At 43.4% G+C, this 18,953-nt stretch overlaps 1 protein-coding gene across 1 annotated transcript in view; it reads right to left on the reverse strand.

Annotated features, from left to right (window-relative positions):
• LOC137528777 (complement factor B-like) overlaps positions 1-18,953 on the reverse strand; it is a 134,084-nt gene that overhangs the window by 14,627 nt on the left and 100,504 nt on the right. Inside the window, exons 13-15 of the mRNA XM_068250348.1 lie at positions 6,521-6,668; positions 4,491-4,570; positions 1,111-1,220 (exon numbers count right to left, since the gene is read on the reverse strand). Coding sequence (XP_068106449.1) covers positions 1,111-1,220; positions 4,491-4,570; positions 6,521-6,668 — 338 coding nt within the window. The remainder of the gene's footprint in view (positions 1-1,110; positions 1,221-4,490; positions 4,571-6,520; positions 6,669-18,953) is intronic.

Here is an 18,953-nt window from a genome sequence, read left to right on the forward strand (position 1 = left end):
TGTAATGATCACTTCTATGGATGCTTTCAACGATAATAATCATTAACAAGCTGTTCCCCGTCCCCTTCTTGCACCTCTGACACTGGGAATGTTCTTGGGAGGTTTTGGTGCAATCAATTGTTAGGGGGGAGGGGCATGTAAAAATCGCACCGGGGCCCATATACGTAGGCCTCTATGGTACTTTCCATAAGCGACAATCAAACTCTTTTTTCCCTTCCTTCACACTTACTTTAAATTTCGATGGCAGCTCTGCTTATTTTCATAAGTGATGTGGGATACGTATTTTAATACAAGTCATTGAGTATGCAAAAATTTTGCATTTTGCACAGAAAAAAAATCGCATGCAATTTGAGAGCTAATTAGATGTACTTTGCATGTAAATTAGCTTCATTGACATTCATGCAAAATTCGCACTGCGTTTTAAAAACCCAAAATTTCATACAGTGGCGAAGCTAGAGATCATGTGGCCCCATAGCAAAACTTTCATAGGGCCCTCAGATGGAGGCACTCTTAAGCAATGCCACCTGTCCTTACCCTATAGATCTGGGTTAATTGGTTAGTTTACATTCTCATGCAATCTACACTGCATACAGTCCATGGGCACTGAGACAAAGTCAGAGGGTGGAGAAACACAAAAAAAAGTTTCCCTGAGGAGCAACAGTTAAGATGGGGGTGGGACACCTAGCGGGCCCCTACAGGCTCTGGGGCCCTAGGGCAATTGCCCATTTTTTCCTATGGTAGCTCCGGCCCTGCAGGTCATTAAAAGCACAGTTTCACTTCATCTTTGTGTCCAGACTTTTTTATATGCTGCTAAAAGTGATTACCAGATACCTTGTCTGTGGGAGCCGTAACAGCTGCTATGGCAATTGCTACGCCCCTGATTTCATACGAAAGTTTGTTAATTAAATAAAAGGAAAAGAAAACCGGCAAACTCAGAATGGTGTATGCAAAAAAATCACATGCATATCCACAATGAACCAAATCTTAGGTGAAATTTTTGAAGTATAATCATGTTCTCAGGGGAGGATATGTTTATGCTGGCCATAAAAGCGGAGTTACAGTTTCAACACTGATTGACACAACAGAACAATAGGATATAGATCTCCAAACCTTAGTTCCTTCTCTTATGGTCACATTAAGCCTCTCAAACTTGTTGACCCGTTCTTCGGTAATGAACAGTGCTTTGATCTCTTCCTCAGCCTCAGGTAGTAATACTTGTACTAAAGGGAGAAAGTAAATATCAGATACACCAACAATGCTCAGGAAAATAACACTGCGCCCAGTCCATACATGGGCCAGTCCATACATGGGCCAGACCACACATGGGGCCAGACCACACAAGGGGCCAGACCACACATGAGGTGGTTCACTCTTTGGCCAGTCCTCACATATGGGGCCAGTCCTCACATGGGGCCAGCCCACACATGGCACCAGTCCTCTCTTGGGTCCATCCCTCACATGGAGCCAGTACACACATGGGGACAGGCCACACATAGGGGACCTGTCCACACATGAGGCAGTCCACACATGGGGCCATTTCACACATGGTGGCAGTCCACACATGGCACCAGTCCTCAATTGGGTCCATGTCTCACATGGAGACTGTCCACACTGTTTGCTGGAGCACAAAGTCTATCTATCTATCTATCTATCTATCTATCTATCTATCTATCTATCTATCTATCTATCTATCTATCTATCTATCTATCTATCTGTCTGTCTGTCTGTCTGTCTGTCTGTCTGTCTGTCTGTCTGTCTGTCTGTCTGTCTGTCTGTCTATCTATCTATCTATCTATCTATCTATCTAGCTAGCTATCTAGCTATCTATCAAATGAAGATATCTGATAGAAAGTAGCACCACTCAGTCATAATAATTGCAATAAACAGGCAGCATGTAATAACATACAGTGGGGTGCGAAAGTTTGGGCAACCTTGTTAATTGTCATGATTTTCCTGTATAAATCGTTGGTTGTTACGATAAAAAATGTCAGTTAAATATATCATATAGGAGACACACTCAGTGATATTTGAGAAGTGAAATGAAGTTTGTTGGATTTACAGAAAGTGTGCAATAATTAGGCAGGTGCATAAATTTGGGCACCACAAAAAAGAAATGAAATCAATATTTAGTAGATCCTCATTTTGCAGAAATTACAGCCTCTAAACACTACCTGTAAGTTCCAATGAGATTCTGGTTGAAAGTATTTTGGACAATTCCTCTTTACAAAACATCTCTAGTTCATTCAGGTTTGATGGCTTCTGTGCATAGACAGCTCTCTTTAACTCACACCACAGATTTTTTAATTATCTTCAGGTCTGGGGACTGAGATGACCATTCTAGAACGTTGTACTTGTTCCTCTGCATGAATGCTTTAGTGGATTTTGTGCAGTGTTTAGGGTCATTGTCTTGTTGAAAAATCCAGCCCCGGCGCAGCTTCAGCTTTGTTATTGACTCCTGGATATCGGTCTCCAGAATCTGCTGATACTGAGTAGAATCCATGCATCCCTCAACCTTGACAAGATTCCCAGCCCCTGCACTGGCCACACAGCCCCACAGCATGATGCAACCACCACCATATTTTACTGTAGGTAGCGGGTATTTTTCTTGGAATGCTGTGTTGTTTTTCCTCCATGCATGACGCCCAAATAACTCAATTTTAGTTTCATCAGTCCACAGCACCTTATTCCAAAATGAAGCTGGCTTGTCCAAATGTGCTTTAGCGGCTCTGTTTGTGCTGAGGGCAGAGAGAAGGCTTCCTCTGCATCAGTCTCGCAAACAGCATCTCCTTGTGTAAAGTGCTCCAAATGGTTGAACAATGCACAGTGACTCAATCTGCAGCAAGATGATGTTGTAGGTCTTTGGAGCTGGTCTGTGGGTTGACTCTGACTGTTCTCACCATTCGTTGCTTCTGTTTATCCAAGATTTTTCTTGGTCTGCCACTTCGAGCCTTAACTTGAACTGAGCCTGTGGTCTTCCATTTCCTCAATATATTCCTAACTGTGGAACCAGACAGCTGAAATCTTTGAGACAGCTTTCTATATCCTTCCCCTAAACCATGATGGTGAACAATCTTTGTCTTCAGGTCATTTGAGAGTGGTTTTGAGACCCCCATGTTGCTACTTTTCAGAGAAAATTAAAAGAGGAGGGAAACTTATAATTGACCCCCTTAGATACTCTTTCTCTTAATTGGATTCACCTGTGTATGTAGGTCAGGGGTTACTAAGCTTACCAAGACAATTTGAGTTCCAATAATTAGTTCTAAAGATATTGGAATCAATAAAATGACAACAGTGCCCAAATTTATGCACCTGCCTAATTTTATTGAAACAATTATTGCCCACTTTCTGTAAATCCGATAAACTTCATTTCACTTCTCAAATATCACTGTGTGTGTCTCCTATATGATATAATCAACTGACATTTTTTTTATCTCAGCAACCAACGATTTATGCAGAAAAATCATGACGATTAACAACGTTGCCCAAACTTTAGCATCCCACTGTAATTAAAGTGAACCTGAACCAAAGCTCGGGTTCAGAAACACAGAAAAACCTAAGTAGAGGGAAGCCTCGGGAAGCCTCTGGATCCTATAGCATCTTCCCATGCTTTCCTCTGGTCCTCCGCCGCTGCCCCCTGGGCCCTCTAGAACATCAGGGCTGTGCAGCATTGCACTAGTGCTATGACGGAACACAGCTTTGGAGCTCGGCGCTGAGCAAGGGGCACCAAAGTAACCTGCTTTGGCAACAGGCGCCCCTTAGTATAAGGTAGCCAGAGGTATCCCCTCAGTATAAAGTAGCTGGAGATGCCCCCAATTGTGAAGTAGTTAGAGGTACCCGCGGCTGAAGGGAGATCTCGTCATTGGATTGCAGAGAGCTGGGTGTGTAACCTCTCATTTACACTCCACTCGTGACTCTGCATACAGAAGGAGGGAAGGGGGCGGTTGGGGAGGGAGTGAGCCACCTTTCCATCATCAGGCACCTGTAGGCACGAGCCTACAATGCCTTATGGTAAATCCGGCCCTGGCTGTCGATAAGTGTAATCAATTCTCAGACGATAATCAATTGAAATTTTGATCAGGCAGCCATTCTGGAGCATCGATCTCTGTCAGATTCGCTTTGCTGTTCCCCTAACACCCCTGCCACACCCCAAAAGTGAAGCCAGTCAGATGTCATGTGGGGAGGGGGCAGGGATAACAGGTGAGATTTGATTCAACTATGGGAAGTCGCTGTGGCTCATTGGTGGTCCCATTTATGAGAACAGCCACCATTGCTGATGCGGTAAAACTGCTCTATGTATTTTACCTTGGCAGGATTTGGCGCTGCATTGTCAAGCTGCATAAATTTACATAAAACATTTACATAATCCTGCATCAACTCTGATTTTTTGCATCTCAATGACCATCCTTGGTAATGACCCACTGAAGGGTCAGTTTTATACTTTTTGTTTCATGCTACTTTGCCCACATTTCTTTTCATTTCTGAACACTTACATTGGTCATCACAAGATGCTGCTTTGGTTCGAAGTTTTAATGCCCAGGTTGTTCCGGTGGTGCAAGGCAGACAGATAGGTCTGGAGTAAAAAAAAAAAAAAAAAAGTAAGCTGATTTCAAATGTTTGTTTATAATGAAATAAATAGTTTGCGAAATGTACCCATTGGGGGAATAAGGACAGTGAGGAGAGCCAGGACAAATGGTAGGTGACCACAGCAATGGCAAGGGGAGATATGACCTGTGATGATGGGAACGTAGGCTAGTGGTGAAGAGGACCTGGACCAGAGGTGAGGGCAACAAGGGAAGTGGTGAGGAGAGCCTTTCTTCAGCCACTGGGACTCACTCACATTGGCCTCGATTCACTAAAGGGTGCTAAGTGTTAGCAAGCCAGTGAAAAGGCACTTAGGACGCGAAAGGGCAGCTTCACACGCTAATATGCACGCAAGCATTTGCACGCACAAAGGTTAGCGCTGCACACAAAACGTTGCACCATTGGGCGCAAAACATCGCTTTGCTTTGGACGTGCAAATGACTTAGCACCCTAGTTTGCACGTTCAAAGCTTTTAGGCGTACTAACTATGTTAGCACCCTTTTGTGAATCAAGCCCATTGCATGGTACTGCATCATCCAACATGCAGCTTCATTGATATCATCATGATGACCACACTATGTCTACAACAAGGCTGAATATCAGGGAAGCGATGACAGGGGTCCTGAAACTGGAGTGAGGAAAGGTAGCTATACTGATCACTCCAAACATGCTCTTTGTGCACATTCTACATGTGGTGATGGGATCAGGGCCAGCAGCAAAGGTATCATGATCACTGGCAGAGGTAACAAGGACAGAGAAGAGGGGAACCAGGACCAGTGGCAAGGGGGACCATGATGGGCATCATGGTGGTGTAGTGGTTTGCGCTCTCGCCTTGCAGCGCTGGGTCCTTAGTTTGAATCCCAGCCAGGTCAACATCTGCAAGGGGTCTGTATGTTCTCCCCGTGTCTGTGTGGGTTTCCTCTGGGCACTCCAGTTTTCTCCCACATCCCAAAAACATACATATAAGTTAATTGGCTTCATTCTAAATTGGCCCTAGACTATGATACATGCACTACACGATACATACATAGACATATGACTATGGTAGGGATTACATTGTGAACCCCTCTGAGGGACAGTTAGTGACAAGACAATATACTCTGTGCAGCGCTGCGGAAGATGTTGGCGCTATATAAACACAATAAATAAATAAAAAGAAAAGTGGGCGCAAACACCAAGAAAGTGTTGGGGGCATCAGAGCTAGTAATGGATACACCATGAGTGTTGTAAGAAAAACACAGGGGGAAGGGACTTAGACAAGAGGGGCAAGTACCAGGACAAGAGGGGTGAGGATAGTGGTGAGCTGGAATAGTAACGGGGGACCAAGACATTGATGAGCTTAACCAGGGCCAGTGCTGAAATGACCCAGATGGTAGTGGGGGAGACTGTGGTAATGGCAAAAGGAACAAATAAAGTAGTTAGGGGCACCAGCACCAATTACAGGGTCTTGAGGACAGTGAGAGGAACTTGGACCAGTGATGGGGGGGGGGGGGAGACTAGGACCTATGGTCAAGAGAGCAGAACAGTGAGCAACGGGAACCAGAATCACTTGTGAGGAGGAACAATACCATTGACCAAGGCGAGTGGACAGTGGTGGGAGGAACCAAGTGTAGTAAGGGGTGGGAATGAGACCAAGTCAGTGGCCAGGGAAGCCAGGACAAGTGGTGGGAGAGAGGGGAAGAATAGCGGTAAAGGGAACAAGTACCACTGGCAAGGGCATCAGGACCAGTGAAGGAAGGGCACCATAACCGCAGCAGTCTGTTAGGGGAAAAAACATCTCAATAAAACACAAGAAGTAAAATGGCTTCAGGGCCAGTGAGGGGGGGCACCATAACTGCAGCACTCTGTTAGGGGGTAAATATATCAACACAAGAAGTAAGAAACTTACACCTGATTCTCTTTACAAGCTGATATATACATTCATGATGAAAGATATTACCTGATTGTCATAGAAAAGTCCAACTTTTTATCCAGTTCTATAATAGCCAAGTCATAATCGAAGGATTTTGGAACATGCTTGTCTTTCTTGCTATCAAAGTTAAAGGACTTGTGGTGATGGACATTCCTTACTCCCGGTGCAACGTTCTCTATGGTTAGTTGAAAACAATCACAAATAAAGAAATTGCTGGTTTCCTTCCAAAAGACTTGTGGGGGAAATGACAATTTTATTATAGGATACCCGAGGTGACATGTGACATGAGATAGACATGCGTATCTATGTACAGTGCCTAGCACACAAATAGCTATGCTGTGTTCCTTTTTTCTCTCTCTGCCTGAAAGAGTTAAATATCAGGTATGTAAGTGGCTGACTCAGTCCTGACTCAGGCAGGAAGTGACTACAGTGTGACCCTCACTGATAAGAAATTCCCACTATAAAACACTTTCCTAGCAGAAATGGCTTCTTTTGAGGGCAGGAAAGAGTTAAAAGGGGTCAATAATTCACAAACTTTAGCTCTGGCATACTTCAATGAATGTGCCATTGAGCAAAAACAATTAAACATTTATAACTTAAAAAGTATTTTTTAGAAGGAAGATAGATACAATTGTTTATTTCATTATTTCCGCCTCGGGTATCCTTTAAACATGCAAGAGTGAGTTATGTGTGCAGCACTGGAGTCCTCAGCTCTCACTCTTTCGACCTACATGGAGTTTGTTTCCCTCCATTGACAAAGCTGTTTTCAGATAACTCCAAACATCTCAGATAGGAATATCATAGGTGATTCTGCAAAGCTGGGCTGGATTGATTAAAAAAAAATTCACACTTAAAGGACTTACGAGGTGAAAATAAACTTCGGAGAAAAACAATTATATCTATCCTACTTCTCCTAAAAATGTATTTTTTACATATCCCACAGTTTTATTTTATATTTAAATCTAGTTTTTAAGTTTTTACTGTTTCATTGTCTCTGCTCAATGACACATTCATTGCAGTATACCAGAGCTCAAATCTATGATTTATTGACCCCTTTTATCTCTTTCCTGCTTTCAGACGCCATTTACTGACAGAAAAATGTTTTATGGCTGTAATTACTTATCAGTGAGAGTTATGCTATAGTCTGACCCAGTCCGACCCGGTCCCGACCCAGACAGAAACTGTCACTTTCATACCTGATTTTTAACTTTTTTTTTTAACTTTTTCAGGCAGAGAAAGAAAAAAGGAACACAGCATAGTTATTTGTGCGCTTGGCACTATACATACACTTGTCTATCTCATCATGTCACATGTCACCTCGTAAGTCCTTTAAAGGATACCTTAAATAAAAAAGTTCCATACTCACCTACCTAGCTATATAGCCTTCCCATTCCTCGCTCGGCCTTCTCGTTCTCCCACTCTTCCCCATTCAAATTTCCTGCAGGGTGCATCTCCGGTTCTTCTCGGAAGGCTTTAGTACTCCGTCCTCTGAGTACTTCGAAAGAAGCGTGCGCAATACAGAGCCGCTTGTCTTCAGAAATTCTTGGAGATCCGTAAATGTCCAAAGCCTTCAGAGGAGACAGGAATATGTCTAAAGCCTTCAGAGGAGACCTGAAGGTCTCTTCGACATTGAAGTTGGATGGCTGCAACTGGGGCTCGGCGGTGGAACAAGGGGACACAGAGGACCAGGAAGGCTCTATGGGATCCAGAAAGAAAACTAGGGCCAGGGCCCTAATTCTGCTGTAATGAGTCAATATGGTCAGCGAGATGCTGATACATCCAGGTTGTGTGCACATTTATTGCTATTTATGAATTGAATTGGCTCTATGCCAAGCTGCATAGAATGCATAGGCGTAGGGATCATCAGGGGGGTTGCTAGCCCCAAAGATCAGTGGCACGTGCCCCGGATCTATTCTGGGGTGCCCCGGATGTCCCCCAGGCAGCAGTACTGACCTCGGCCGCTTGCTCTCCAGATTCTCCAGACATCTTCTCTTCCAGGCTTCTCCTCCTAGTGCCTCAGAATGAATCAGATGCTGTAGCTCCTAGAGTCTGATTCTCGGATGCTAGGGGGAGAATCGCCAGATACAGAGGATGTCTCCAGACTTGGAGAGCGGATGAAAGGTAGTAGTAGTGCTACTCTGCTGAGGGAGTCAGAGGGAGGAAGAGTGAGGAGAACACACACAACAATGCATGCTCCCTATGGAGGCTCCAGGCACCACAGCTTTGAGCGTGTCACCACAACACCCAGCATGCCCCATAGAGGTACCACAGTGCCCAGCATGGCACCGCACAGCACCCAGCAGGTCCCATATGTGACATTGCCTATTTCTGTGACATGCGAAATGGGGAGAGGGAAAGAAAGCCCCTAGTCAAGCACCACTTAACGGTACAAAAAAGTTTATTCAATATTCCATATAAGTAAAGGACACAATGAGAAACAACACATAGTTAAAATCAAGTAAAAACGGCAAGAAACAACCCACTGCTGCAAATAAATGACATCAATAATGATATAAGTCACCTAATGTTGTATAAATAATGAAATACACCTGGTCACTAAATGAACTATCCTCAGCATGTATAAGGGTGTGCAACAATAATAATAGCAAAGTGAGCATCTGTTTAGAGCTCACTAATGCTTGAACCCGGGTTCAGTATATAAACGTGCAAAATAGCAAAATGCATACATATGAAAATACAATAAACCATAAACATATAGTGCTAAGTGTTATAAATACACAGAACTGCAATATATACCCTGAAGCAGCCTATAGATAAAGTGCATAAAAGTGAACGGAGTGCAAAAAATAGAAGATACTTATCCCCAGAGAACATGCATCAGGTGTAGGCAGCAAAGTGAGGTCGGTTCCCCTCGGAACAATCCCGCAAGCTCCGCGGGCGTCACCCCGCTTTGAAAGGAGAGAGGACACCGCAACATCTACCACGCCAAATCGGCGTTTAAATGAGAAGGGATGGAGGGCGTGCGCATAGACGCCAGCTCCACGCCACCCGGATGTGACGTCATGAGCCGGCGGAAGTGACGAGGACCGGTGAGCAGGAAAGGAGGAAGCGTGACCACGCTGGAGCGCAGTGGCAAAATAAGGAAGCCGCAAGGTGAGTGGTAACAGCGCTAAAGGAGGGAACAGAGTGAACAGAAGAGACCCATGCATGTGAGACACCCATATAGAGTATATGGTGCATATAATGCAAACTAATAGGCACATCTATGCACATACATATTACGTAAAAGCATAATTACATGGTCAAAAACAATATATGTATATATATATAAATAATACCATAATACATCCTATTCACAAAATTCTTAAAGGGGCCATTACTCCTATATTAAATGTAATCCCTAACACAGTCCAGCACTTAGCCAAAAATTCATAAGTTCCAGAGGGAACAACACTTCAAGGAGGGCAACAAACGACGCACAACGGCCGCAGCACATGGACATCTTCAATCCGGAATGAAGTACAAGAGTTGGTCAGAGAATCATAAACTCCTGAGTCCCCAGGATAGGGTAGTTCAAGGGTCCACAAATAAGGGTCCACAACAGTGGTCCACAACAATGGATCCAGAGAGAACACAGTACTTCAAGGAGAGCAACAACGACACACAACGGCCGCAGCGCATGGGCATCTTCAATCCGGAATAAAATACAAGAATTGATCAAAGCTTCATAATCTCTTGAGTCCCCAGAGTAGGGTAGTCCAAGGGTCCACAAACAAGGGTCCATAACAATGGTCCATGTTGATCAATGGTCTATATCTTATTACACAGGTCACAAGTACACACGCTATAATCTGCATGAAGATACAACAAAATGTTAATGTATACTATTACATAGACAACAAATATCCCCCAGATAAACAATTATTATTTTTGAAACATATCATAGCAGTACTAACCCAATCTGGAAAATCCAGACTGGCTACTGTTCTTGCTGGACGACCTGGAGAATGTTATTGAATACCCAAAAGATCAAAAGTATCAAAATATCACAACTTCGAAAAGATTTCAGAGTTCCAAAATATCTAAAATTCACTAAGGCTCCCTTGAGGCTACATGTCACTCTCTAGCCTAAAAAGCCAGACCAGTCAATTTCCTCATTGATTCCCAAAGGAGCCATACTTCCTAATTGGTAGATCCATCTAGCCTCACGTTTCAATAGATTTCCAACTAGATCTCCACCCCTTAAGCCAAGCCTGATATGCTCAATGCCCACTACATGTAGACCTGCAGATGATCCCCCATGGTAGGATAGAAAGTGCGCGGCCACCGATGTCAGAACCTGCCCATTTGCCAAGTCTCGTGAGGCCAATCTAATCTTGGAGAGATGTTGTTGGATTCTAGTTTTAAGCATATTTTTAGTTTGCCCCACATAGATCTTTTTACAGGGGCAAATCAAAGCATATACCACTCCCTTGCTCTTACAATAGACATGGTTGTTTAACCTGTATTGCCTGGTACCCCCTGTGTCAACAATGGTCTGTTGAGGCCGCATATGTTGACAAATGTTGCAATCCCCGCATGGGTAGCTACCTTTTAGGGGGCCTCTGCATTTTTTCTTTCCCTCAACGAAATAGCTTGAGCAAAGTTTGTCTTTAAGGCTTGGACATCTTTTTGCTGTAATAGAGGCCTGGGGTGTAATAAATTTAGCAACTGTAGTGTCTGAAAGCAGAACAGGCCATGCTTTATTGAGAATACGATACAAATCCCTCCATTGATTATTGTACATGGTGCTGAGTCTTACCAATTGGTTAGTTGGTCTGGAAGTCTGATGGAGTAATTGTAAGAGCAAGGGAGTGGTATATGCTTTGATTTGCCCCTGTAAAAAGATCTATGTGGGGCAAACTAAAAATATGCTTAAAACTAGAATCCAACAACATCTCTCCAAGATTAGATTGGCCTCACGAGACTTGGCAAATGGGCAGGTTCTGACATCGGTGGCCGCGCACTTTCTATCCTACCATGGGGGATCATCTGCAGGTCTACATGTAGTGGGCATTGAGCATATCAGGCTTGGCTTAAGGGGTGGAGATCTAGTTGGAAATCTATTGAAACGTGAGGCTAGATGGATCTACCAATTAGGAAGTATGGCTCCTTTGGGAATCAATGAGGAAATTGACTGGTCTGGCTTTTTAGGCTAGAGAGTGACATGTAGCCTCAAGGGAGCCTTAGTGAATTTTAGATATTTTGGAACTCTGAAATCTTTTCGAAGTTGTGATATTTTGATACTTTTGATCTTTTGGGTATTCAATAACATTCTCCAGGTCGTCCAGCAAGAACAGTAGCCAGTCTGGATTTTCCAGATTGGGTTAGTACTGCTATGATATGTTTCAAAAATAATAATTGTTTATCTGGGGGATATTTGTTGTCTATGTAATAGTATACATTAACATTTTGTTGTATCTTCATGCAGATTATAGCGTGTGTACTTGTGACCTGTGTAATAAGATATAGACCATTGATCAACATGGACCATTGTTATGGACCCTTGTTTGTGGACCCTTGGACTACCCTACTCTGGGGACTCAAGAGATTATGAAGCTTTGATCAATTCTTGTATTTTATTCCGGATTGAAGATGCCCATGCGCTGCGGCCGTTGTGTGTCGTTGTTGCTCTCCTTGAAGTACTGTGTTCTCTCTGGATCCATTGTTGTGGACCACTGTTGTGGACCCTTATTTGTGGACCCTTGAACTACCCTATCCTGGGGACTCAGGAGTTTATGATTCTCTGACCAACTCTTGTACTTCATTCCGGATTGAAGATGTCCATGTGCTGCGGCCGTTGTGCGTCGTTTGTTGCCCTCCTTGAAGTGTTGTTCCCTCTGGAACTTATGAATTTTTGGCTAAGTGCTGGACTGTGTTAGGGATTACATTTAATATAGGAGTAATGGCCCCTTTAAGAATTTTGTGAATAGGATGTATTATGGTATTATTTATATATATATACATATATTGTTTTTGACCATGTAATTATGCTTTTACGTAATATGTATGTGCATAGATGTGCCTATTAGTTTGCATTATATGCACCATATACTCTATATGGGTGTCTCACATGCATGGGTCTCTTCTGTTCACTCTGTTCCCTCCTTTAGCGCTGTTACCACTCACCTTGCGGCTTCCTTATTTTGCCACTGCGCTCCAGCGTGGTCACGCTTCCTCCTTTCCTGCTCACCGGTCCTCGTCACTTCCGCCGGCTCATGACGTCACATCCGGGTGGCGTGGAGCTGGCGTCTATGCGCACGCCCTCCATCCCTTCTCATTTAAACGCCGATTTGGCGTGGTAGATGTTGCGGTGTCCTCTCTCCTTTCAAAGCGGGGTGACGCCCGCGGAGCTTGCGGGATTGTTCCGAGGGGAACCGACCTCACTTTGCTGCCTACACCTGATGCATGTTCTCTGGGGATAAGTATCTTCTATTTTTTGCACTCCGTTCACTTTTATGCACTTTATCTATAGGCTGCTCCAGGGTATATATTGCAGTTCTGTGTATTTATAACACTTAGCACTATATGTTTATGGTTTATTGTATTTTCATATGTATGCATTTTGCTATTTTGCACGTTTATATACTGAACCCGGGTTCAAGCATTAGTGAGCTCTAAACAGATGCTCACTTTGCTATTATTATTGTTGCACACCCTTATACATGCTGAGGATAGTTCATTTAGTGACCAGGTGTATTTCATTATTTATACAACATTAGGTGACTTATATCATTATTGATGTCATTTATTTGCAGCAGTGGGTTGTTTCTTGCCGTTTTTACTTGATTTTAACTATGTGTTGTTTCTCATTGTGTCCTTTACTTATATGGAATATTGAATAAACTTTTTTGTACCGTTAAGTGGTGCTTGACTAGGGGCTTTCTTTCCCTCTCCCTATTTCGCATGTTTTTTGAGCTCCAGCACACTTAACCCATTTATCTTATCGTTCTCCTATTGCTGTTGTTGCGGACAAATTGCTCTATATTTACGTATTGAGGTGTCCTCTTTCATGTCACCTTCTCAGTCCAGCACCCTGCAATAGGATTTACGCAATTTGCTCTATATATCATATATAGATTGATATCTTTGATTAGATTTCTTTGGTCCAGTTATTGCTCCAAAGTACTCTCTTGGACACAGTGAGATCCAACATGGAGGGTTTTATTGATAGATTAGAGACTGGGTGGAACAGAAAGTTTGAAGCTGTTTTTTCTGTGACTGACCCACAGGGTGGAGGTGGTGTTCCAGAGGAGGCCAGGCAATTATGTAGAACATTTAAGGATCTTAATAAGGTCTATTTAAGATTATGGTGGAATGTACATAGCCTCAAACAATATAAGGAGGAACAAATTTATCCCAGAGGCTTGAGGGTCCAGATCTTCCCAGCATGGGAGGTCATGGACGAATATAAAGCAACCTGGGAAACTGGCCTATCCAAATGTTCTGTCATCATTATAGACATGCTCATTGAGCACGATGAAAAACTTTTGGCTCAGAAAAAAACTGAAATTAAAAAACTTGAAGCTTCACTCATGGCGTTTGACAGGAACACCATTGTCCAACCCTTCCTTGACCAGTTAAAATTGGATATGGAGAGTTTTGAGAAATTTATTATTGATGGTAAAAAGAAAAAGCTGGCTAGGGATCGTCAGGACTATGATAGTGGAGCAGCCTATAGGTGGAGACATAGAGGGAATGGGAGGAAGCGTAGAAGACACCCCAAGCCCAATAAGCCCAATAAACCTAACAAACCTAATGGGCCTAGTGGGGGAGAAGCCCCACAACCAAATAATTATGGACAGAATCCCAGAAGGCCTCAGGCTAATGATTCAGCTTCTACCAGTGACTATTTTTTATCGGACAGCGATGTGGACGTAGAAAGCGGACAAGGAGGGGTGGTAGGAGACACCAGAGTAAGAGATTTCAGGAACCCCCACACTCCACGGGTCAAGAGATTGAGGGAACAACAACACATGGACTAAAGGTCATTAATTTAACTGACTATCAGCTATCTGAAGTTGAACAGGAAGTGTTAACAAAGGGTCTCACGTTTTCACCTACCAAGAGCCTTGACAAATTTGAGCTCCTGAAGGATGTTTATCTCTTTTGCAGAAAATTAACTTTTAAGAAATATTTTGAAGGTGATGTAGCAGTCCCCCCTCACATGGAGTCTTTGGACAGACAGGTCTTTGAAGACTTAATGGGTTTATTACAAGAGAACCAGCAAGGTGAATCGGAGGCAGACAAAGGAGGCAATGTTGTCTTATGGCCCAAGGAAATGTACATACAGGAAGCTTACAAGCTATTGAAGAATACTAACAACTATGTGACCCTACCTGGGAATCCTACGGAGTATTACAAAGTATTGTTGGACGATATCCTGACTCGAGCCTATAATACAGACATCGATTTCCTGGATATCAAAATTAAGATCGACACACAGGGACATTTGAGCACGGACTTGTTCCGTAAACCTACCTCGGCGAGGTGTCTCACCAAACGCTTCAAGGATAGGGGCTACCCTAAAAGAGTGATCTCCCAAGCCTACCAAAGGGCCAGAACCACCGATAGGTCAGCATTACTCCATCAGACTTCCAGACCAACTAACCAATTGGTAAGACTCAGCACCATGTACAATAATCAATGGAGGGATTTGTATCGTATTCTCAATAAAGCATGGCCTGTTCTGCTTTCAGACACTACAGTTGCTAAATTTATTACACCCCAGGCCTCTATTACAGCAAAAAGATGTCCAAGCCTTAAAGACAAACTTTGCTCAAGCTATTTCGTTGAGGGAAAGAAAAAATGCAGAGGCCCCCTAAAAGGTAGCTACCCATGCGGGGATTGCAACATTTGTCAACATATGCGGCCTCAACAGACCATTGTTGACACAGGGGGGTACCAGGCAATACAGGTTAAACAACTATGTCAATTGTAAGAGCAAGGGAGTGGTATATGCTTTGATTTGCCCCTGTAAAAAGATCTATGTGGGGCAAACTAAAAATATGCTTAAAACTAGAATCCAACAACATCTCTCCAAGATTAGATTGGCCTCACGAGACTTGGCAAATGGGCAGGTTCTGACATCGGTGGCCGCGCACTTTCTATCCTACCATGGGGATCATCTGCAGGTCTACATGTAGTGGGCATTGAGCATATCAGGCTTGGCTTAAGGGGTGGAGATCTAGTTGGAAATCTATTGAAACGTGAGGCTAGATGGATCTACCAATTAGGAAGTATGGCTCCTTTGGGAATCAATGAGGAAATTGACTGGTCTGGCTTTTTAGGCTAGAGAGTGACATGTAGCCTCAAGGGAGCCTTAGTGAATTTTAGATATTTTGGAACTCTGAAATCTTTTCGAAGTTGTGATATTTTGATACTTTTGATCTTTTGGGTATTCAATAACATTCTCCAGGTCGTCCAGCAAGAACAGTAGCCAGTCTGGATTTTCCAGATTGGGTTAGTACTGCTATGATATGTTTCAAAAATAATAATTGTTTATCTGGGGGATATTTGTTGTCTATGTAATAGTATACATTAACATTTTGTTGTATCTTCATGCAGATTATAGCGTGTGTACTTGTGACCTGTGTAATAAGATATAGACCATTGATCAACATGGACCATTGTTATGGACCCTTGTTTGTGGACCCTTGGACTACCCTACTCTGGGGACTCAAGAGATTATGAAGCTTTGATCAATTCTTGTATTTTATTCCGGATTGAAGATGCCCATGCGCTGCGGCCGTTGTGTGTCGTTGTTGCTCTCCTTGAAGTACTGTGTTCTCTCTGGATCCATTGTTGTGGACCACTGTTGTGGACCCTTATTTGTGGACCCTTGAACTACCCTATCCTGGGGACTCAGGAGTTTATGATTCTCTGACCAACTCTTGTACTTCATTCCGGATTGAAGATGTCCATGTGCTGCGGCCGTTGTGCGTCGTTTGTTGCCCTCCTTGAAGTGTTGTTCCCTCTGGAACTTATGAATTTTTGGCTAAGTGCTGGACTGTGTTAGGGATTACATTTAATATAGGAGTAATGGCCCCTTTAAGAATTTTGTGAATAGGATGTATATGGTATTATTTATATATATATATACATATATTGTTTTTGACCATGTAATTATGCTTTTACGTAATATGTATGTGCATAGATGTGCCTATTAGTTTGCATTATATGCACCATATACTCTATATGGGTGTCTCACATGCATGGGTCTCTTCTGTTCACTCTGTTCCCTCCTTTAGCGCTGTTACCACTCACCTTGCGGCTTCCTTATTTTTGCCACTGCGCTCCAGCGTGGTCACGCTTCCTCCTTTCCTGCTCACCGGTCCTCGTCACTTCCGCCGGCTCATGACGTCACATCCGGGTGGCGTGGAGCTGGCGTCTATGCGCACGCCCTCCATCCCTTCTCATTTAAACGCCGATTTGGCGTGGTAGATGTTGCGGTGTCCTCTCTCCTTTCAAAGCGGGGTGACGCCCGCGGAGCTTGCGGATTGTTCCGAGGGGAACCGACCTCACTTTGCTGCCTACACCTGATGCATGTTCTCTGGGGATAAGTATCTTCTATTTTTTGCACTCCGTTCACTTTTATGCACTTTATCTATAGGCTGCTCCAGGGTATATATTGCAGTTCTGTGTATTTATAACACTTAGCACTATATGTTTATGGTTTATTGTATTTTCATATGTATGCATTTTGCTATTTTGCACGTTTATATACTGAACCCGGGTTCAAGCATTAGTGAGCTCTAAACAGATGCTCACTTTGCTATTATTATTGTTGCACACCCTTATACATGCTGAGGATAGTTCATTTAGTGACCAGGTGTATTTCATTATTTATACAACATTAGGTGACTTATATCATTATTGATGTCATTTATTTGCAGCAGTGGGTTGTTTCTTGCCGTTTTTACTTGATTTTAACTATGTGTTGTTTCTCATTGTGTCCTTTACTTATATGGAATATTGAATAAACTTTTTTGTACCGTTAAGTGGTGCTTGACTAGGGGCTTTCTTTCCCTCTCCCCATTTCGCATGTTTTTTGAGCTCCAGCACACTTAACCCATTTATCTTATCGTTCTCCTATTGCTGTTGTTGCGGACAAATTGCTCACTATTTCTGTGACATGCTGCATTTTATTTTTTTCTGCGAAGGCCTACTTAGACCGCTGTTAAGGTTATGTAAATTTGGCCCCACCCATGACCACACCCACATCCTGGTGCATGGCCACACCTATTTTTCATCTGGAGTGCCCAAAAGTGTCCCAGGACTCTCTTAGGATCCTAGCAATGCCCCTGGGGATCATTATAGCAGCCATAGCAGCTGCTATGGTGCCTATAGCCAAGGAGGACTAGGTGGTCTTGGCCTCATGGAGACACCCGCAGTGGGCCCCCTTAGTTGCAGAGTAAACGGGCATAGCATTGGACATAAGTGACATACCTACCCGGGCTCCACCGACTAGATCTACCTCCCTCCTAGTGTCAGAATCTCTATGACTACAGCGCCTTCTCTTGTCCCAAGATGGGTTGCTAATCTGGCTTCCCACTTAAAACTAGTAATTGGAGGAGATACCATACAGCAGGGCTCCCCAAACGTTTTGGGTCGAGGGCCGGCTCAACATTCTTCAGACTGCTGGGGGGCCGGAGTATACATAAAATGATAGTTTTTGTGGGCCAGACAGTGAAGCATACCAGGTGACAACCTGCAGCCCAATTGGACAGCAGTGTCACCTGATGTGGAGTTTGATTGGAAACCAGCGAATGACTGCTTTCTGGCTTCCATGTGGATGGGTGGTGCCAGCACTGCTATTCTATATGCGGAACACCAATATTTAAAGATGTAGCTGACCGCATCTATAAGTAATACATTTTGTGGGGGGGGGGGGGGGGGCTTAGTTTGAGGACCACTGCCATACAGTATAAAGACTCTGTGCAAAACCTTGGGGTGGTCCTGGATGGAAAGCTAACACTCAGACAGCAGGGATAGCCTGTTGTCAAGTCCTCATTCTTCCATCTGAGAAATATAGCAAGAATCAAACACCTTATCCCAGCTGGAGACCTACCTGCTCTTGTTTATGCATTTGTATCCTCCCGCCTGGACTGCTGCAATGCCCTTTTCGTCAGATCACCGGATAAGGGTCTGCACCCCCTACAATTAGTACAGAATGCAGCAGCCAGACTTCTAGCCAATGCCCCCCGCAGCTCACACATCTCCCCAGTACTGCAAACTCTTCACTGGTTGCCAGTAAAATGAAGAATCTATTTTTAAGATCTGCCTGCTGACATTCAAGGCTCTAAACCAGATAGGACCCAAATACATAGCAGATCTGTTGGAACTATACAGTGTGTTGTGAAAGTTTGGGCAACCTTGTTAATCGTCATGATTTTCCTGTATAAATCGTTGCTTGTTACGATAACAAAATGTCAGTTAAATATATTATATAGGAGACACA

Source organism: Hyperolius riggenbachi, chromosome 8, assembly GCF_040937935.1.
Source record: "Hyperolius riggenbachi isolate aHypRig1 chromosome 8, aHypRig1.pri, whole genome shotgun sequence".
Classification (NCBI taxonomy): Eukaryota; Metazoa; Chordata; class Amphibia; order Anura; family Hyperoliidae; genus Hyperolius; species Hyperolius riggenbachi.